The sequence below is a fragment of the Coptis chinensis genome, chromosome 3, assembly GCF_015680905.1.
Source record: "Coptis chinensis isolate HL-2020 chromosome 3, ASM1568090v1, whole genome shotgun sequence".
Classification (NCBI taxonomy): Eukaryota; Viridiplantae; Streptophyta; class Magnoliopsida; order Ranunculales; family Ranunculaceae; genus Coptis; species Coptis chinensis.
Window position 1 is genome coordinate 56,723,654 of NC_141458.1, and position 22,929 is coordinate 56,746,582.

The 22,929-nt window shown below is 38.0% G+C and overlaps 1 protein-coding gene across 7 annotated transcripts; it reads right to left on the minus strand.

Moving 5' to 3' along the window:
- Positions 1-4,299: 4,299 nt before the first annotated feature.
- LOC147510114 (Hyp O-arabinosyltransferase-like protein) lies at positions 4,300-22,206 on the minus strand. Of its 7 annotated transcripts, XR_015218748.1 has the most exons (11): positions 21,617-22,157; positions 21,469-21,536; positions 21,172-21,373; positions 21,005-21,102; positions 20,838-20,907; positions 20,434-20,505; positions 19,694-19,807; positions 17,795-17,900; positions 7,554-7,671; positions 7,405-7,468; positions 4,300-4,325 (listed from the first exon to the last, which is right to left on the minus strand). XR_015218748.1 is itself a non-coding variant. In XM_086602160.1 (9 exons), exons 1-8 carry the CDS (start codon positions 22,019-22,021, stop codon positions 17,841-17,843), a joined length of 1,077 nt encoding a protein of 358 aa, XP_086458286.1. In that variant the 5' UTR covers positions 22,022-22,175; the 3' UTR covers positions 7,915-8,371; positions 17,795-17,840. The 7 variants fall into 7 exon arrangements, 3 of the variants coding, with proteins under 3 accessions (XP_086458286.1, XP_086458283.1, XP_086458285.1); XM_086602160.1 differs by lacking the exons at positions 4,300-4,325; positions 7,405-7,468; positions 7,554-7,671 and adding an exon at positions 7,915-8,371 and having other exon boundaries at positions 21,005-21,090; positions 21,617-22,175; XR_015218751.1 differs by lacking the exons at positions 4,300-4,325; positions 7,405-7,468; positions 7,554-7,671 and adding an exon at positions 17,517-17,724 and having other exon boundaries at positions 17,781-17,900; positions 21,005-21,090; positions 21,617-22,206.
- Positions 22,207-22,929: the final 723 nt, after the last annotated feature.

Sequence of the window (22,929 nt, forward strand, 5' to 3'; positions counted from 1 at the left end):
ATCCCGAACTTTTACGAGAACATTTTCGGCGACACCCTTAGGATACTTAATAGACCGATCGGCTAATTGCAACGCATTTTAGTGGGTTGCATCTCATCTAGACCTATTTGTCTATACAAATAAAACAGGAGTAAGTTAACACTAGCCCCAAGTCTAATAACGCGGTCGTCGTATAAGAATCTCTAAGGTGCATTTATGACAATGGGGCGACCCGGGGTCCTTGTACTTAACAATTCCATTATGTTCGATAGAGTTGGGAATTGTTCGCTTAAAAATCGTCTTTTGGTATATTGGTTTATGCGCCTAGTAGTACACAACTCCTTAAGAAACTTAGCATGGTGTGGTAGCTTTTTAATAGCTTCGAGGAAGGGAAGGTTTATAGTTAGATTCTTGAAAACGTCCCTAATCTCCTCATAATTAGTATCCCTAGTTAACACGGCTAATTTTTGTGGAAATGGTGGTTTCGCCTATATTTAGGAATGGTATCACCGGATGTTTAACCGTGGCTTTACGCTTTTCTTAGGTTGTGTTGTGAATCGGTACCTCTACGCTGATAGGCTCTTCGCTTTATTTCGTATCTAGTAAAATAGAGGTGTAGGGTTACTTGGTGGGGTAACTATAGGCATAGTTACTTTGTTATCAACCACTCTGCCCGAATCCGAGAGTGGTGATGGCCTTTAGCTCACCTACATTTTCATATTCATTACTAGTATTATCGGTTACCTCAAAGGCTGTATTTGTTGTTTTAGGATTAGGTATTTCTGTGACTGAAACACACCTTTGGGTTGGGCTTTATCTTGAACCAACCGTTGGGTTAAATTATTAACGGATTGTAGAAGGCATGTTGGTTAGATTGAGCCATGGTTTGGAAAAGTTTTTGGCTCACTTGTATGAAGGTGTCAAGACGATCCGGTTGTGTGGGCGTAGTAGTCACGGGTGGTGTGGACCGAACTATTTCACGTGAATTATTTATGGGTGGATTTTGATAGTTATTATTTACGAACGATACCTCTATTAGCATTATAATTATTATAACTACCTTGACTTTGTGCTTGACCTTGTCGAGGTTGAACTTGGTTGTTATAATTATTAAAATTACCCCGACCACCCCCGTCCGTGTCGTGGTGGAGCTTGGTTAAAACTTTGTGTTGGCCTAACATATTGATTATTGTACCACTCGAGGTGTGACGTGTTGGTTATTTCTCCAACCGAAGTTGGGATTTTGTCTCCAAGGCGTTAGGTTCACTATTAATGGAACAAGCCCGTTCATAGGCTATAGGGACGATGGAAGTCGGGATGCTCGGGCTCAAACGAAACTACATGGATTTGAATTTACGCTCATGACGGGATAGGCTTTTTGTTGAACCGAAATGGCCTCTAACTTTTTAGTGAGTGATTCAATTAGAGTTTTAAGCTCGGGATCGTGTTTAATTTCAAACATACCGCGGCCTTTAACTGTATTAGAAGAACTAGCGGAGCGGTGGATATCGTCACTACCCCCCGATGTTATTTCGCTTTAGTTTGATCCTTTAAAATTTATAAGCCTCCGGGGCTCCTTTGCTTAAGAAACTACCCCCATTCATTATGTCTAGGACTTCTTTATGGTGGTGTAGAAGTCCTTTGAAAAAGGCACGAACTAACGTGTCTTTAAGCTAAGTTATGATGTGGACACTCTATAAGGAGATCGGTGAACGATTCCAAGCCTCGAAAATGATTCATGAGGATTTTGTCGAAAAGAAATGAATCTTGGAAAGCATCTCATCCGTCTTTAGGGGTGGGTAAAATGTTTCATAAACAAATTGAACAAGTTTAGCCCACGAGTCCACAATTAATTAGCGCCAGGCTTAACAAGACGCCTTTTATCGGCTAAGGTGAAAGGGAATACCCTTAGTTTAATTTGTTCCGCACCAACCGTAGGATGGTGGAATGTTGTTAGGACTTGTTCAATCCTACGCGTGTGTTGATAAGGTTTTTCATGGTCTAAACCATGGAAAACGGGTAACAAATTAAAATATTTGGGGATTCGAAATCCCCAACTTCCCCGTCTAGAACGATGCAAGATTTGGGGCTATCGCTCAAGGCTTTATAAAAATCCGAGAGAGGAGTTTCTCTTCGTCGGGCATTGTGGTCGGTGGTGTGTGTGAAATAGTAGCTAGAGGTGTAGTGGGTGGTATACTAGATAGACTTGTTTGTTGACGTTGTTGTGTAATTATGTTCGGTGTTTTTTGTTCGGCGGACCTTAATCTCATACAAGGCTAAAACCAAACTTAGCTAAACACATCAACACTCCAAACAATTCTCGATATACTAGTATAAACCTCTAACAGAGAGAGCGAGGTGTGGAAGAAAGGAATACCTGATTAACGTCCTTGCTTCGCTTATGAATAAGCGTCTTGTTTCTGGCGTGTTAGGTGTATATAACAAGTTAGAACACCGAAAAACTTGAAAAATCAAAGTTCGAATCAAAAACTGTAGAAATCCGGAAAAATCTAGCTTAGCGCGCCAAGATAGAGATATGCGGCGCTCCCGTGTAACTTCAAACTTTACATTGATTTACATTCGCTCCCACATAGGGGTCGAGCTCGGCTGTTCCAGCTTATGGGCTAAGAAGTCGCTCAGATCGGCCTGGTGCGCTTCGGTGTAATTTCTCGCAGGACTTTTCAACGATGAAACGGAAAACCACAGTATGAATCAAACAAGGGTGGGTGGGTTAAATGGGACTTTAAGAAAAGTACTTACACTACAAAAACAATGCGAAAGTGAAACTAAGATGGCAGCAGCGCCATTTGATAAATCTAAAATTGAATAGTTTACCTATGAAATGAACGATGAACTCAAAACGTAAGTAAACTAAAACTAGATTATGTGTCTATATTTTATCAAAGATTCTACTCTCAATCCTGAGATATAGTGGAGTAGAGTGATTCGCTTCACTCCTAGTCCTTCCGCGATTTGTGTTCTCTACGATAAGTATTCTTAACTCTAAAGTCTAATGAGAGATTTACGAAAAGTGGCAACTAGACTACGATGCAACTACCCACAAGATGCAACTAGTCGACTATTAGAACAATTATGGGAATGCTACGTTGATTCTATGATAAGGAGTTGTTAGGGGGATTGATTCCACCTTAACTTCGACTTAATCCTACTATCCACGAATCGTCAGAATCCGAATTGAACTACTTCGCAGGACAATATGGTTACTCCTAATCCCTAATTACACATGGCATTTCTACCAATTCATAACTAGTATGTGAACGATTAAACCCATTCTCATGGTGAACTAATCGTTTCTAGAGTAGAAAGGAAATTACGACGACTTTACGATAATCTAATCAAACTTTCATCAAGGCTTCTCAACCCCCTCAATGGAGGTTTAGCCGAGAATCATCACGCTATCATTCCCAATGGAATTCAAACAAGACATGATATAAAGATTGAAACTTTGCTTGTTTAAACCCAAATCAAAACTACTAATGCAATAATTTGAATTAAATTAATAATGACAATTAATTGAATCTACGAATTTAAATTAAACAATTAATGGAAATGAAACTAACTTATGGAGAACACTATTTTATTAATCTAATGAATAATAAAACAATGATTCAATACTAAATTAATAATCTAACTACTCTAAGTCTAGCTGTCTACGTAATAAGGGAATTTAGATCTACACAATTGTAAATGACAAGAATCGAAATTGATAGAAATAACTATTTTATTTATCTAATCAATCAAGAACAAAGATTCTAAGAGTTTAATCTAAAACAAGAATTGAAATGGAACTAACTTAATTAATCTACTAAAAACTAGATCTAGAATTCTATATATTTTTAGGTCTAACTAGCTACCATTAACTATCTACCATATCTACCATTAACAAAGAGTAAAGCTTTGGTTTTTATACATTCAGATCCAAAAATCGTGCATGGGCTTGGATCCATGTTTTGGGCCGGAATCCAAAACCCAAAACCCAATTTTTCAAATCCAAAAAGGCTTCTTCACGCAATTGGCTTCAACAGACTTTTCGTCCACTTCTGCTCCTCTGATTGGGTCAAGGCTTACACCATTGGAAAGCTCTTTCCGAGCGGTCGTTTTACATAAGGTAGGCCCCATTCCGAGGTCCGAGTCCAAAGATATGGCCTTCGAAGTTCTCACGACTTGTGTCTTTGTTTTAAGGCGTCGACTTTTCAACTTTTGATCGGGCTTTAGAAAGGCTTTGTCTTCAATCTTGGCCTTTAGTCACGGAACTCCTTAGTAACCGCCTTTTTTCCCTTATCTCGCTAAAGTGGCACATTTCTACACATAATGGACTATGAAGCCTCGAAATGCATAAAAACACGTGTCGGTGTTAACTCTTAATTATTACTCACATAATTGGTCTAAAAAGTATGATCATTCTGAGGGTTAAAACTACGATTTTGGGCTCTTATCGGTTATTATGGATGCTTGTCCTCTTAATCTGGATATAATAACGGGCACTTACATGCATTGTACATTGCTTTAAATCATCAATGAGTAAGATTCATTTGTGAATCAACAAACTCGATGGATTGGGTAATGACATTGTATGTAAGGTGTCTTTATTGATTATAGAAGAATCCGCGTCCCAAGAAGTCGGGTTGATGATGTCCCTCGAGAGCTCAAAAAGATTGTCATGTAAACCCCCGCAGTGGATTTATTCCGACATGACAATGAGGTTGAAGTGGTACTACTCGAGGACATAAGAAGTTGATTAATGTAGTTGTCGATAACTTGACTTAATCAACGGACATTCGATATCTTAAACACGGGAAGATCAACGAGCATATAATATGGAGCCCATAAACACCGACCGTAATTTGAGATTAGAGGCGATAGTGCAACAATGGCCTTTAGTGGAATAAGTCATTTGTTGACGGACTTGGTAGTGTGTTTCCGGGCGAACATGGGAAGCCCAAGCCCGAGGAGGCCCAACCCTAATTTCTCCTCATGGTCCCTGTTGTAGCCTATAAATAGAATATTCTTTCTCTCTGGTCAAAATTCACTATTCATTATTCTGAAAAAGAGGCAAGAAAAGTATATCTGAATTCGTTTTTGATCTTGGGAGAAAGAAGGGGGTTGGTAGATCGTTGTCTATACAACGTCCAATCTATTCTAAAGGAATACAACAGAAGATCAAGGGGTTGATTGTTGATTCGGATTCATAAAGCTTGGATTCTCAGAGTTATCAAAACCGAATCTAAAAGTTATGTTCTCAATCACAAATCGTGAGAACCCATTGATTCCGCTGCGCGTGGTTCTCGCGGTTTGTAGAAATAGTCATTCTGAAATAACGGTTCCTACATAAACTTATGCCAAGAGCCAGATATTTTCAACTTCTTCCTGTAAAGGCACTGAATTGATTCCAACACTATGCAAATCGACATTCTGTCACACGACTGCCCAAGGCTCCACACCACATAGGTAAAACCAAGCTTGCATACACTAACAAAAATAATACACTATTTCCTTCCATATTCACTATATGGATTATGGAGTCATTAACTATGCTCTTGAACTTGGGGAGTTTTCGTTTACATGTTTCTCATTAGTTTATAAGTATCACAACATACAAGTCCCATAATTCGCAAGTACGTTAAGCTCACTTATGATAGGGTTATATTCTAAAAGCATTACTTTTGTATTAACTATAATTCTTTATATTTTGAATGAGAATCATATGGGCAAATATTATGCATATTATATATGTTATTAGTTATATGCATGTGTCTAATACTTTATGTTGTAGATGATATGGTGTGTGGTGACATACAGAAGATCATATCATCGATATCTTTATAAAGTATAAAAGTAACGTTCACAACCTAAATGGATTTGGACAAACCATTGGTACGGTTGTAGTATAATCTGGTATTAGTCTATCTTGACTACAGGATTACACTAGTACACTTTGTGTGTATTGAACAGGACCAAGTGAGGTTGTTTTTCTTTATACTGACTATATAAGAGAACAAACACCTCTGTTATTATGGATGCTTGTCCTCCTAATCCGGATATAATAACGGGCACTTACGTGCATTGTACATTACTTTAAATCATCAATAAGTGAGATTCATTTGTAAATCAACAAACACGGTGGATTGGGTAATGACATTGTATGTAAGGCGTGTTATTGATTATAGAAGGAATCCGTGACCCACAAGAAGTCGGGTTGATGATGTCCCCTTGAGGAGCTCATAAGGATTGTCATGTAAACCCTGCAGGTGGATTTAATCTGACATGACAATGAGGTTGAGTGGTACTACTCAAGGATATAAAAAGTTGATTAATATAGTTGTCAGTAACTTGACTTAATCAACGGGCATTCGATATCTTAAACACGGGGAGATCAACAAGCATATAATATATAGCCTATAAACGTAACACGTAATTTGGGATTATGGCGGTAGTGCAACAATGGCCTTTAGTGGAATAAGCCATTTGTTGACGGACTTGGGCCGTTTGTTCTGGGCGAATATGGGAAGTCCATGCCCGTCAGGAGGCCCAACCCTAATTTCTTCTCATGGTCCCTATTGTAGCCTATAAATAGAAACCTCTTTCTCTAGCCATTTTTTTTTTACACAAAAAAATCTCAAGGTTTTGCTAAAGAAAAGTAGATCTAAAATCGGTTCCAAATTCTGTGAGTGAGAGAGGCCAAGAGAGGAAGAAGAGGGTGGTAGATCGTTGCCCACACAACATCCATTCCATTGATAGGAATACAACAGAAGATCAATAGGTTGATTCGGATTCGTAGATCTTGGATTCTCAAAGTTATCTTAGCCGATCTAAAGGTAAATTTCTAACCAAAACCATAGACACTCCTTATTCCGCTGCGCATGAGTGTTCGCGGTTCATAAATCATTCGGTGCAACCATAACGGTTCTTACAACTTACACACGTAATAGGCATAAGTGAATGTTTTTGCTTCCTAAACTTTCCTGTTCCAATACACAAATGGTAAACACAATGGTCTATATCTTCCAGCCTTCCAAAGTCGAACTAATTAATTCATTTAGGCTTTTAATAAAATACCATTTGGCGAACCAAGAATATAAGGGGCAAATAAAGACGATGTTTTCAATTAAGTTATCCATGTATTGACCTAATTGGAGAGTAGATTAATCTCCTTAATCTCAAGCGTCCATAAGACAATTAAAAACAAAAACATTGGATTATAGATAAACAATTAAATTTGACTCGTGGCACACTCATACACCTAACACAAAAATAGCTTCCTATTAACCAACTGACATTTGGTTGCGCAATATCCACCCGTGACTTAATGTTAAGATCCTAGCTAACTTTCATTGCTATAAGATAATGCAGACACTGCCTATAAAAAAAGGAAAAACTAATTGCAAAAATGACAATTTAACTAACCTTCTTGCAGTCTTGCTTCGCACAATTCTAAAATTATTAATATCACCAAATTGTTTAAAGAATTCTGCAAAATAAATAAATAAATAAAAACTTAAAAAACAGATTTAATATAAACTCACTTTAACATTAAATGAGTAAGAGCTAAATACCACGCATCTCGGTCTCATAAAAGCTGTGAGGTATACGACCGATATATTAAACGGCTGCAATATTCACAGGTTGTTCTGGTTGGTTTGGTAGCTTACGTGCTGGTCCGCCTTCCAATGGCTATATATATCAAATAATTAGAAAAATTGATATTAGTTTTAGAAAAGTAAAAAAAAATGGGACTTTTTTTTTACCAAAAAATCAGCTGATGAATCATTGTTTTTACGAGCGGAGGCTAAAGAGATAGAAGAGGCCTTCTTTTTTGCGTTCTTTCTCATCGTTGCTTTCTTTCTTTTCTTTTTTTTTATCGGCAAGCGAGGATTTTATAGAGGTCCCCTACCCCTTTTCATTAAAAAGATAAAATTAAATTGTTTCAGAGAAACTTATTACAAACAGATACTAAATGTATCTCTCTGAGACCACATACATGACTTAATAGTATGAGGAAAGTGTGATTCACACAAGTAATAGACTACCTACACCTATTGCTAACACTACCCCTTACTGAGGTATTACCACCCCATTTTGTACCCAATTTGATCCCCTTCACATGAGTAGAGGGCTGACTAGCCCTTTATGGTTTTCTTCCCCCAATCCGCTATCTCTCTAGACACCCCTGCATGTTTGCTGCCAACCATAATTATGCCCTTGTTGGTTACAGGTGCTGCCTTCACTGGTTCTTGAACCCTCTCTTTTCCAGTCACTGTACCCGATGCCTCAGCAGTCACAGTCCTCTGTTCTGCCCTTACCCTTATCGTATGCATCCTAGGTGGAGTTTCCCAGCCATCCTTCCCAATCTCAGTTGTACTCACCTGTTCGCCTTGGCTCCCGGAAAGAGGAGAGGGTTTGAGTTGAGGGTTTATGCAGACACAAACACACTAAGCCCTAAAACGCTTTCTTTTATTAGTCTATGAGTGTAATTGGGGCAAGCCAACCCGAACATTTTAGCCCATAGTGTCACAAAATTGGATTTTAGACTCATTGTTAAACACAGAAAAATAAAAAAAAAAAAAAATAAAAACTAGGCCCGTTCAACGGATCCACACTTTAGATTGCTGGACTTTGCGGAACCATCTAGCATTCTAATTTATTCCCCACACGCTATTTGCAAAATAGGGACAAATTGACTAAAACAAAAACGCTTCAAGTACAGTTTTGATTTTTATTCTTAGTTATTATTGTTGATGTGATGTAGCAACTCGACATGGATCTAAAAATAATATAGACAAAAGTACCGCTTTATGCAAAACCTCACAACAACCCGGTGCGTAGCATGGATCGAGTATTGTAACTCTTTGATCCTCACAAATTTGAGTTTCTTGGAAAACACAACTACAGAAGAACTAAATTTCTTTTCGCGGGTATAAATTGTATGAGCATCACTAATGGGAATGTGTAAAATATTTTTAGTGTAAATTTATACAATTCTCACTAAAAACCTCTATCAATGAGAATGTGTAAAATGATTTTTAACTTAAAAGTGCTTAAATCATTGTTTAAAAATGAAAATAATTTTACACATTTTTTTTTCTTCAATTAGTTATAACTCCCCACTATTCCAAAAATGGGACTCCATAAATTTTGTATTTTCATTATTTTTAACCAATAGGAAGCCAACAAAATTTGTTTTTGCATATTTTGCACAAAGATTTCATTAGTTCAGTATTGCATGTATTTTTATCCATTAGACTTATTGTGTAAATCTCTATTAAAAACACATATTGACTCCTATGTAGAGTTTATGCGGTTGTGTAAATTTACACAAATCATTGGAAATGCTCTAAAGGCCTAACTTTAAGGTCTAGCCAGTGTTCAAGATTCCGAACGGAATATCGAATTTTGTCGGATATTTCAGTTTAAAAAAACCGGAAAATACAAGATAGGGTTGAAATATTAAGTATTCTGAAATTTTGTCCAAATCATAATTTGACATGAGTCGAAATATGGTCAATTTCAGTTTTTGGGAATTCCGACAAATCCCGAACTATGGGTCTAGCACAGGGTTCTCTCAGTCTCATAGTTGGCCTTGGTTACCAGCAAGCAAGCAACACAATGTCCGTACTAGCACAACTAGGTGCTCAAAGTTCAACAAAGGCCCGATATTGGCTGAACTGGGCTTGGGTTGGGATTTTGGACTGAACCAATCCTAATTGACAAAGGTGCACTTATATATCCTATCCGAGGGTGATTTCGTGAATTGAAAATTTCTAATGCGGTTAGTTTGTTGTTCTGTCATTTTCAAATTTTCATTTGGGCAGTCATTCTATTTTGGAGATGGAAGGTGGTAATGTGGTATAAACAAAAACGGTTACAACTTCCTCAACCCGGTATCCGTCTCTCAAACTTCAAAAAACGAATATTTGTTCCAAATAAAAAACAATCTGTTTTCGTTGTTGATAGGCTCCATTAGAAATGTTAGTTGAATAATACTCCTAGTAATTCCATAGTTTATTTAACATGAAATGGGAGGCTAGTAGCATCAACCTGAATCTGGCCTGAATCTGGACTGATCAACAACATAGGTTATGATTCTAGAGCTCTAAGGTGCTCTGATATGACGATCCTGCTGGTCTGGTCTCCTCTGGAGTGTATCAAATGGAATAAGAAGAAACACTGGTCAAGAGGTATTGGTAACCAAGACGATTCATCTAAGGTCAAAATCCCATGCACCGATCTTAGGCAGCGAATCCAAGTGTTCCCTATCTCAATAGTGTCCCCTCTCTTCTTACCCATCGCCCAAACTCCATCTGATGACCCAACTGGTCATCTTGACGGTCCCAAATCCTATATCTCAACCTCCCCTCCTCTAGATTATCTAGCCTTTGTATGCTCTGTATCTAATGATTACTCCTATTTTGACACCGGATCTCAATTTTTTAGTATATATGATCTCTACTCTGTATACTCTGCACATATTTCTGACTTTGACCTTCTTGATTTACACAAGAATTCCTACCTTGGTCTCCTTTTTTTATTGCAGGTGGTCATCTTAGCTGCTGATACTAAGCTCTTCAAAGGCATATCTTTCTCCAAAAGAACAAGAGAAACTAAGCTAGTTAGTCACATCAAAAGAGAGATCTATCCCCTCCCATATAGGCTACCTGAACCAAGAATGACTACACAACACCAGTCACTTCCTCTGCTCTCAGAACTCTCATCAGATATTCATATCAGAAAAACAATCATGGTTAACTCCTCCCCTAAGCTTACCCACTCGTTAAAACACATCAGCCCCCATCTAATCCCCCTACTTATATACCATATCCATCTATTACCTTTTTATATATATGTTATGGATAATCTTCTTCATACCCTCTCACAATCTCTCATTCTCGGTAACACTGAAACCGAAAGTAGAGAACTTAGTTTAGTCATGGATATCCCAAGAAACCTCTTACTTCAATCTCATGCTAGATGGACAACCTCTTTGATCGGAAAGCTAGTCTCGGATCAAGAACAAAACCCAAATGAAGTTCTTCATGCTATCCGATCAAAATGGAAACTCAAGAAAAAGCTTGATATAGTGGTGGTTAATGGAAATCTTTTCATCCTCCGTTTTGAAAAAGAAAATGATAAAAATAAGATCTTGAATGCACAACCATGGCAAATGTTAGGATATCTCCTGGTTCTTAAATCCTACAGCCCTGAACTTGCACCCAGTGATATCAACTTTGATCAAGCCCCATTCTGGATCACTTTTGGTGGGCTTCATCTTGAGCATCAGATGCCAGTCTTCATAGAACAAATCTCCTCTACAGTAGGCAGATTCCTGGAAATCTATCCAGCTGATGATTCACCCAGAGACGCCGAAGGGTACCGAGCAAGAGTTATGGTGGACCTGCGTAACCCACTTCGACAAGGACATCTAGTTCCAACGGTAAATCATGGATCGGTGTGGATCACCTTCAACTATGTGGGCATCCCTTTCCGAAATTGCAAAAATTGCTTCAGGTTAGGACATGATATGTACAGCTGCAGCATGGTTCCTCCACCACTCAATAATGTTTTAGCAGTTCCACCACCGGAACAAGAGGTTATGCTTCTAGATGGACATTCTACTCCAGCAGAGATAAAGGTCCCACATATTCAGTACCAAAAAAAGAATAATGAAGAAGACCGAAATCATCATCTAGCTCTCTTTGGGGGAGAGGCTATTGTTGTTCCAGCAATCACTACTGATGCAACTGAGATTACTCGGGTCTTGCGGGGTTCCTCGTCATCTGATGGCTGTACCTACTACGACCCAAACAAGGAGAATAAGACACGTTTAACTCTCCGATCTGCCCTCCCATATGGACCTGAACCTATTGGCCCAATCCTGGGAACATGCACCAACCAGGCCATACAGCGACAGATTATCTCCATCTTTGGGCCTGATCCAACAAATTCATCCCCAATCAACATCAACATCACAAATCAAAGCACTCCTAATCATCATATCTCCTTCACCGATCTCACTCTCCCACCACCCCCAAAGACTGCGGATATAACCCTACCACCACCACCTATCTATCCAAATATCATATCAAAATCTCGCAGACAAAATAAGGGGAAAGGTATCTTTATTGAACCCAAAGACAAACCTCTGAAGAAAAGAAAAATTGCAACCCCCAAAAAAATAGAAAAAGAATCAGCAAATCAAAAAAACAAAAAGCTCAAATCATCAACTGAGGATTCCCCTTATATTCCATCATCCCCTGTTACTGAAGCTAGCACAGAAGTGAGATCTGATGCTCAAAGTACAAATCCATCCCTCCCTCCACTCCGCATCTCAGACTTCCCCATTGAACACATCTGGGAATTAATCACAAATCCGGAGGTCAATCGTCTCTTGCTATCACAAGGAGTGGTGCTCCATTCCCTCTGGGGAGGGGAAAAGTGGAATAATGAACAAGAAAACTCAGATGTCACGCGAAATGAAGAAACTATGGTGGATGCTAATCAGATCCACCCCCAAATGCAACCTCCTCCTTCCATTTTTGATTTTGAAATCTTGGAAGAAGCTACTCTCAACCCATCATATCCTGTTGAAACAAGCAATTCTGGATCTCTCTCTTTGGGAATAGATATGCCTGGATCTTATGATCAGCTGCAGGAGGTGGTCACTGCTTCTTTTCTCCATGAACAGGTAGTTTATTCATGTCTTGCCATGTTTAGTTACCACTCTATCACTAACTCATCTTTGTTATATACCTACTCATCTCTTATCCAGGCTCCTCTATCCTATTATTCTTTTAATATAGATCTATGTACTACCTGCTCTTTCACACCTCACTCAGTTTCTTTTAGTCTATGTGTATCTTTTAGTCTTTATATGTGGGACAATTCATCTCCTCCTCTTTTAATCTCATCTCTTATTATAACATGTTTTACATTTACATCTTTTTAGTTTTCATCAATCTCAAAGTTGGTTGGTATGTATATTTGTATGATATCGCTTATCATTATATCTCATGGATTTTTTATCGATTGGTGGTTAGTGATTGGACGAGCAGTCTCGGTGAGTGGTCATATGAAGACAATCGGTTGAATTGTAGAGGGTGTGGAGGTCAATCCACTATTAGGCAAATAAAAACCTTATATCTAAGGAGAACCCCGATATTATTTTCCTATCCAAACAAAATCCAAATCACAACACATGCATTATCTTTCTAACATTCTCAACTACCCCTTCTTTTTCTCTATTCCCTCGCTATTAATTCTGCCGGAGGTCTCTGCCTCATGTGGAAAGCAGGGCTCCATGTTAATATTCTCAACTCTTCTCTAAACCATATCACTACTTCTATCACCTATGGTAATCTCCACATTCCATGGACTGCATGTTTCTTCTATGGAAGTCCCTACAAACCAAAAGACAACAGTTGGAATCCCATTAGACAGTTAAGCTCATCTCAACAACCCATTCTCATCATTGGAGATATGAATATCATTCTATCAGCTGAGGAACAACAAGGGGGTAGGGATTATGAATTCATAGATGGTTATCTAGCTCATGATATCATCAGAGACCAAGGCTTGTTAGACCTAGGTTTCAAAGGTTCCCCTTTCACTTGGTCTAATAAAAGAGTTGCTCTTAACATACAAAAAAAGATTGGACAGAGCTCTCTCAAACTTCGAATGGCACCTTCTCTTCCCAAATGCTACTCTCCATCATCTTCCAAAATATTGAATCGATCACCGTCCCTATTCTTCTTAATACTCACCCCACATCTCTATCAACTCCACCCTTTTTTAATTTCATCACATGTGGATAGATCACCCTGACTATTCCGACATCATATCTATGGCCTGGCATAGGGTCCCACTTACTCTTCATCCATCCCTGCACTCTGTCTCTAAACACCTTGCTTCCACCAAAAAAACTCTCAAAATTTGGAACCAGTCCACTTTTGGAAATATTTTTCACCAACTCTCTTTATTAAACAATAAAATTGCTTGCATTCAATCCAAAGCTCCTTCTAAAGAGAATGTTAACTTGGAACATAAAGCCCTTTCTGATCTTGACCATCTCCTTGCCAGTGAAGAAAAATTTTGGAAGCAAAAATCTAATGACAAAGACATCCTTGAAGGAGATCGGAATACTAAATACTTCCATATTAAAACTCTGAGACATAGACACTTTAATAAAATTGTGACTATTAAAAACTCCGATGGGGTCCAGGTCTCCACCCACTCTGAGATTGGTTCCACTGTTCTCTCTCATTTCAAATCTATCCTCTCTGACAACCTAGAGGGTAACATTCAACCCATTCAAAACCTCTTCCCTAAATCTATCTCCTTCAATGATAACAATGTTATTCTTTGCCCTGTTACTATTGAAGAGGTTAAAGAGGTTATCTTCAGTATCGGAGGCCTTAATACTCCCGGTCCTGATGGCTTCCCAGCCATCTTCTACCAAGATTCTTGGGACATTGTGAAGGTCACTCTCTAGAACACATAAATCACACTAACATTGCTCTTATTCCCAAGATTCCCAACCCAGCTATTTGCAGTGACTTCAGACCCATCAGTCTTTGTAATATCTCCTATAAGATCATCTCCAAACTTCTTTCAAAAAGAATAAAAAACAGTGTGTCTAAGTGCATCTCTCCTTTTCAAAGTGCCTTTGTTCCCAATAGGCGGATTCATCGACAATATCATCATGGCTCATGAGATCATGCATACTAAATAAACATAAGAAAGGTAAGGATGGGCTTATGGCTATTAAGCTAGATATGTCAAAGGCTTTTGACAGAGTTAACCGAAAATCTCTTCTTCACACCCTTACATCCTTAGGTTTCGATTATAAAATTGTCCACCTCATTCATCAATGCATCACCTCCCTCATTTTTCACCTTTAATCAATGGAAACCCATTTGGTCACTTTAAGTCTTCTAGAGGTCTTCGTCAAGGAGACCCTCTCTCCCCTATCCTTTTTATCCTTTGCATGGAAGTTTTGTCTAGGATTCTCGCAACAAAAAAAATAGAGGAAAATAATCTACATGGCATCTCTATCTCCGAAAAAGAGTAGTCCTATCTCACACTTGCTTTTTCTTTCGATGATGCATTCATTTTCTCGTAGGGCCAATCTAGATGACACTAGAGCACTCCTAGATGCTCTAAAGACCTTCGCTCCATCACCGGTCGAAATCAACTTTGAAAAAAATCTGGGGTACATTTTAGTAAGAACACCGGTCCCGATATTGCTTTAGACATAAGACACCGCTTAACATGAGAAGTATTCATATTGGTGAAAAATACTTGGGGTCTCCTTTATTTTTAGACAACCTAAGTCTGTGATTTTCAATGGTCTTATCACTAAAGTCAACTCTAGGATAGCAGGTTGGAAGAGTAAGTTGCTTTCCCAAAGTGCGGGAAGAACTATACTCATAAAATCTATCTCCTCTCGCTATTCCTGGGTCTTTCACATGAGTACTTTCTCAACGCCAAATAATGTTACTAACACCATTAATGCTCTACGTAGAGAGACTTTTGGTGGGGCACGGAAATGGTAAATCTAGACCCTTATATCTTAAAACTTGGAATTCTATCGCGGTCAAAAAAAAATGGAGGTCTAGGTATCGAAATATGGAATTGGACAATAAAGCTCATCTAACTAGAACTTTCTCGGTACATTGTTTCTAATCCCTCTTCTCTTTATTTCAACAAATTGAGAGGTAAGTACTTTAACTCTTACGTAAATATCTTTGAATAGTGAACTCAAACCAGGTTCTTCTTGGTTCGGCAAGGTATGCATCATATTAAATCCCTCATTGTTGATAACTCTATGTGGCAAGTTGGTTTGGGGAACAACATTCATATTTGGAAGGACTCCCCGATTCCGGGAGTCCTAAGTGGTCGTAACATCTCTACCACCTCCTTACCAAGACTCTAAGTATGTGTCCGATCTCATTTTACACTCCTCTAGAAGTTGGAACATCCTCTTCTCAACTATCTCTTTGACACACACACTAGTCGGTTTAATTCAAAATATTTATCTTTCAAAGTATCAATTAGAAGATAAAATCAAGTGGAATCGACTAAAAATGGCAAACACTCATCAAATCTATGTATCATAACATCATTGCACACATATCATCCAAAGACTCATACAAAAAAGCAATCTTGCTTTTTGAAAAAAAAAACCCCCCCGAGCATCTCTGCATGCATGGAAATGTTATTATGATTTGTCTCCCTAATAGAGTCCACTGCAAAAAATTCTTTATCCCCGATAAATCTTGTCTTCTCTGCAACATGCGACTGAAAAGTATACATCACTTCCTCTTATGTTGTCTGTTACGAGTAAACTTATGGTACTTTTCTCCATGGCATCTCAAATTATCTGTTTTTGAAAATTTACACATCACACAATGGATAGACCTATGGTTTAATCCACCATCAACATGGCCTATAGAAATGGACATCTAGATCGAAGTTCGTCTCTCTCTAAATCGCCATATATGGCTTGAAAGATGCAATGTCTTGCATACCAAAATGCAACCTAACTTGTTTAAACCGCAGATGTTAGTCAACAAGTTCTTCCAATTACCTACTCACTTGGAAGTCAAAACTCCTATAATTCTCAAGGGCCCCAAGATTCCCAAACAGGCATTTTGGACTCCACCATATTCCAATTTCTTCAAACTCAACACCGATGCTTCCTTTATTAAAGGGAAACAATCTAGCTATGGCTATGTACTTCAAATTCTAAGGGTGATTTTATTGTCGCAGACTTGGGCATGGGTGGGACCTCACAGCCAAGATGCAGAAAGCCAAGGAATGCTCCAAGCAATCATTTGGAGCATGAAGTTCGGACTAATGCAATCGAAGTTGAGACCGACCGCAAAAAAATGTCGACTCTTTTTTTGGAGAAGGGACAAGCCAATATCTCTTGGACTTCTCAACTATACCTTAATGATGCACTATCTAATTTGTCATTACTAGACAAAGTTAGCTTTAAATGGGTCAGCAGGACATGTAACAAAACTGCTCACACCATAGCTGTTTTTGGGAAACTACACTCTAACTCTGCAGAATGGATACTAAACCTCCTTTTATGGCTTAGGGACATTCTGCGAGAGGATCGAGTGGCTGTAAATGCAACCTCTGTAATACTTCCTTCTTAATATATATATATATCTGATGATGACTATCAAAAAAAAAAAAAAAAAAAAAAAAAAGCTAGGTTCTAACTAGAATAGGAAACTAACCTCGATAGAGATCGAAAAGGAATAGGCAGAGAAATGGGAAGATGCAAACCATTGGGCTTCTTGATAAGCCTCCCATTTGCTCTAATTGCATTGATTTTGCCTCTTGTAGCAGCTATCATATGGTTAATTGGGTGACTACATTTATACCTTTCCAATTATTTTTCCAACTATTCTTGATCATATTCTTCATCTCTGTTGTTCTTCGGTATAGAACTATAAACAAGGATTGGAAAGTATGGCATGCATGTATACCAGATTTTAAATGTTACAAAATCATTTTCCAAGAAAGTTTATCAGTTTATGTAAAATCATATGTAGCAATTAAATATTAGAATTCCAGGAATCAATTATGTAAAATCACCTAACCTGCCCTGGCACTCGAAATTTGTTGATCAATATAATATTTTGTATGGCGGCAGCTGATTTTATATTCGAACATCAATTCTACGTTGGATAGTGTTCTAATTTAGCTTGTAATTTGTTGCTGTGGAATCAAAATGTTGAATCGTAATGTAATGGAGCCATATCCGGCAACTACACTCGATACTACATACTTGTTTTCCACTTGCCGAGATCTCTTGTGCATTTGGCATTTTGCAATTATGATCCCCAATTAGGAATGTTAGCCGTTGCTTCATTCACCATTTTCACCAAAGTTACCTGCCAGATTTTACATACTAAGAAACTTCAATAACTGAAATGACAGACAAAAGTTGCATCTGATAGGGAAACAATCAGCTAACAGATCGACATGTGCTATATAAAAAAGATTTTGTAGTCCCCATAGATTTTTTTTACAAAATATCATCATATGATAAGATGGAACCTTTTAGCATGTTTGGCGGTTTAGGGAAAGCAAAAGATGGGAGCTGTACAGCAATCAATGGTAAGCAAAAATGAAGGGAACAGCTCCCCTATAACCAGTTGAATTGCTATCTCGCTGCACCTTAAAAGTGGATAAAGATGGTAGCAAGGTTTTAATGCAAACCGTTTATAGAGAAGCTGATTTCAAAAACGAATCATCCCATGTGGCATGTAACACCAATTTACCTGAACCACTGTTCTAAAAATCGGTCTAGGCGGTCTCTAGGCGCTAGGCGGTGCCCAACCAACTCGCCTAGGCCCAAGTCATTTAAAAAATCGGTGGACCGACTAGGCGGGTCTAAATGGACCGATTAGGCGGGCTAGGCGGCCTCTAGGCGGTCCAGTCAAGTTTTTTTTTTTTTTTTTTTTTGAATGATTAAATGTCGTAAATTAAAAGCCCGTGTAGGCTTAAGATTTGAATAAGCTTGAAAGACTAAAGTGTAATGTAAATTATATGCCACTATAACAAAGAGTATGTTTTTATATGAAGTCGATATTCTTCAACTATTATGCATTTTTGTAATAAGTATTTTTGTTTGTGTTTATTTTTTGAGTTATAATAAATGATTTTCTTCATTTCTTGTAGTATAGGTGTGTATTACTATATATATTAGGAAAAAAAACCGCCTAGCGCCTAGCCCGTCTAGGCACTGCCTAGGAGGCCTAGGAGCCTAGCCCACCGCCCGACTACTGCCTAGCGTTTTTTAGAACACTGACCTGAACAAATCAGCTCACTAGGCCATCGTATTGCGAGGGATCCAGTGGGCTCCATTCGGAGGCCATTATGCAATGTAGACAACAGTCATCATCAACACAAATATGTGTCTAACCAACACCATCAACTACCTAAAATGCCTAAATGACCAACTTACAGCAGGTGTCTAATTGTCTATGACATGTCAGATAACTGTACGTGTCCTAGCAGAATCTTCTAAAAGTTACTATTATGCTGGAGAGTTTACATTAGCAATACTGTGAAGGGCGCAATCGGCTTTCCCTCAATGGACAACGTCTATAATAGCACTTGGGAAATTTTGAGGGCACACGAAAGAAAGGATTCAATTCAGAGTCTGTTTTTTAACCTATTGGATTTGGATTCTCTTTAACTCTTTTAAACTGCCTCTATACCTTGGCTCCCTCGGCCCTTCATATTGACAATACCAAAAGCACTCCGTGATCTGTACCTAACACGCCATCCTTGTGCTACCACCTATTATGATACTCTAAACAATAACTCTTATTTGGATATATTGTATGACCAAAATCCAACTACAAATGCACCATGGCGTAATGAATGATGTTTCATAAACTAAGAAGATTTTAAACGTTTAAGTAAACTGATAGGAGCACGACCCTGGAATATGGTGTCCATATTACAATGCTAGGGACTAAAGGAATTCTATGTAGATTAAGTGCTCCGTGTTTGCCTTTAACTCAAAATCGTTGGAAGGTGAAAAATATAACATTTTTAAGAATTAGATTGGAAGAATGGTTTGCTCTTAAAACACAAAAGACACTTCCTACTTTCATTGGCTTTACATTATTATGCAGCTACAGCAAAGCTAGGCTAAATAGCGATAAAACCATACCACACTTTCTGGGACCCCGGGTGGAGGCAAAGGATGACTTTTAGGAAATGGAATGTCATAATATGATCTTTTGTCAAACCTCCATTCTCCAATTTTTCCATATGTTAAGTTACCCTGAAATCACAAAATTGGTTTCCCATTACAAGCAGAAGGCTTTGATTAGCATAGCGAAAACAAAAAATCCAAAGTATCTCAACTTCGGTTAATCCTTTTTTCCCTTTTCCACTTTAGCTTCACTTGGTAAAAAGCATTTGTTTACTGATAAACAAAAAAAAAATAAGTAAAAAAAAACAAATATCAGCTAGTCATGCTCTCATTGCTCTCATTGGTCCATCTAAAATCAAAATCGCTTCTTTGAAACACAGACCAGATTCACGTAAAAGCTAACACAATATGCTTTCAAGACGGCACCACCATTTCTGATGATATGGTGTGTGTTTCAACGGCCCATTTGAACTTGAAGGAACCAAAGGTCAATTTCTCTGTTTCCTAACTTACGTGCCTTGGGTGGTCTTGGAGCTGGTACTACCCAACTTTACTATTAAATATTAGAGGCAATCTTCTTTATTGCTTCTTTCAAACTACACAAATTCAATGAATTTACCATATATGAAATGATTAGGAGTGAGATTTATAGCAGCAAAGAACCACAGCGTAACCCTTAATCCTGCTACTTACTCAAATCAAGCAAAGATCTGCTATATATATATATATTAAGAACTTAAGAGCCTAACACTGACCTTCAAGTCATAATCACAACCATAAGTGTAATGAATGATGAACGTCTTGCCAACTTCTGTATCCCAAGGAGGCTGTGAATGCAACACACACATAAACAGCAGTTTGTCAAGAAGGACAAAGTAAAACAATTATGAAGCTCTAAGGTTGTGAATCTTGAAAAATAAAATTTCAATAACATCAAAGAACCAGTTTCTAACTAATGCTACTCTACTAAATACATATTATAGCATCTTAGACCATTAAGCATTGTTGGTAAGACACGATAACGAATATATGGAAAGCCTGAGCACTCATCAGAACAATTGCTTAAATATCATCGAAGAAAATGGTTGAAGATGATAACAATATTGCTAATTGTAATTTGGGATATGAATTCTATTGACTGAAAATGAGCTCATAAAACCTGAATCATGAAATCCTTGTACAAGATGTTACTGACGCCATGCAGAGCAGATGCAACAGCATAAGCATACCTGCATATTGAAGATGAAAATTAGGTACATAATAAAATATAAAATGTGCACTATGCAGTGGAATAGAAACCATTTTAGATTTGAATTGGTGAATTACATCTCAAGCACCCAACCGAATGCCTTGTCTGCTTCTGGATCCTTCTTCATTGCCAACGACACGTTCATCCACGTAGGAGCAATCATCTTAAGAGATGCCTAAAACCATTTCATAAATATCAACACAGAGAAAGCTCATAAACAACAAGTTGGTCCAGAATTACGCACCTTTGCAACAATGACAGGAGAGTTTCCTATAGGGTCGATATTAGTAATAGGCCCTTCCTCCTCGGGAAAGAATTTTCTTAGAGCTGACTCATACTTGTTGGGTTGAATGTAGGAGAAATGGAATGCGGCCCCAAGTCCATTTCTTGAAAGATTTGGTATTGGTTTGACAATAATATGGTCTGGTTCAGACATGAGTATATAACTGGCGCAAAAGAAACATACACAAACAGACAGCTCACTAAAACAGGATCTCAAACTGAAAAAAATAAATAAGGAAAGCATATGTATATTCCATACTCTTCCTTAATGTCTGCTTGCTTAAGCCACTGTACAAATGCCCAGGGTCTATTGAGGACTACATATCCCTGCCATTAAAACAAAAATAAGTAATTAATTTAAGTAACGAAAAATGACAGTAATAACAATAGAAGTGGAAGGAACCTGCCTGGTCCATTCCAGCAGGGAGGGGTTGAGCAACAAAAGTGGGCATCTCATCCATAAAGTTATCAGGCTTCCCGGAATGCAAAATCCTAGTGAACCCTCCCATTTCAGAAGTGGGGCCACCGAATTGTTTGTGCTTCTTGAACCAGTAATACATGATCCTACACTGCCACGTATTGTACACGGAATCCGAAGATGTTACAGCAGTGTGGAATAGTCTTTTCCTGTAAATAGTAGTAGTAGTAGGCATTTTTATAACCGGTTCAACCGTGATTTTTGATGATTTGGAATTCGGGGCAGTAGGGAAGTCTTGTTTGAGTGGGGTGTTTGCAGATATTAGTATATTGTATGTTATAAGAGTTACTGCGAAGGTTATGAAGATGGTGTAGAACAAACTTTCACACCCCATCTCTTTCCCTTTCTTTCAGATTGGATTTGGAATGAAAAATAATCAGCTTTCTTCTTCTTCTTCTTCTTCTTTGTGTTTAGCTACTATGCTGTTGCGACTAAATGACCGTTCCAAAATATACTGCGAAGTGTTATCTAAGAATCTAAGATGCCGCGCTACTTGGCATTTAGTCAACCCTTTGTTATAAAACTATTTCTTTTCCAAAATAATAATACAAGTACATAGAATTGAAATCACCAAACTATCCTCAACTAATACAAAGACTTTGTAGCACACTCGTGGATCCAGCTCATCGATGAGATATCCATGGGGACTGGTGAATCGTCCTGATAAAAGCACTAATTAGAGGACTAAAAAGCACATATGTATATGTATTAAAATATTTTGTGTCCTTGCTAACCTTTAAAATTAATTTTAAATCTTGTATTAACAATTGGGGCATGGGGGTTCGAGTCCCATTTGTAACATTTCATTGTGATTTATTTTTCTTTTTAAATTTGGTACAAAAAAGTTTAAAAAACAGACAACTTGTTCGCCATTGGGGTTTTAAACTGGGATATTTCCCAATATATGAGCAATTTTGACCAACTTTGCTGGTACCACTCAACTGAATTATTATGACCCATTTTGGTGTTATCTCATGAAACGGACCGGGACCTCTATAAATGTGATAGAAATAGAGATAGTTTTAAAGGATGGTAATTATAGGGGCCAATTAGAGGCTGCATTGCCCATTTATGTATTGTTCTCTTTAAATTTGAAGATACAATATCAAGGTCCCATTTTAAAAAGCATTTTAAAATTTTCCAATGGGGCATGGGGGTGTAAAATTACATCTCCACCTAGGTGCCATTGGGATTTTACAACTCTAATTGTATATTATTGTATAGTCTATAATACTTAATGAG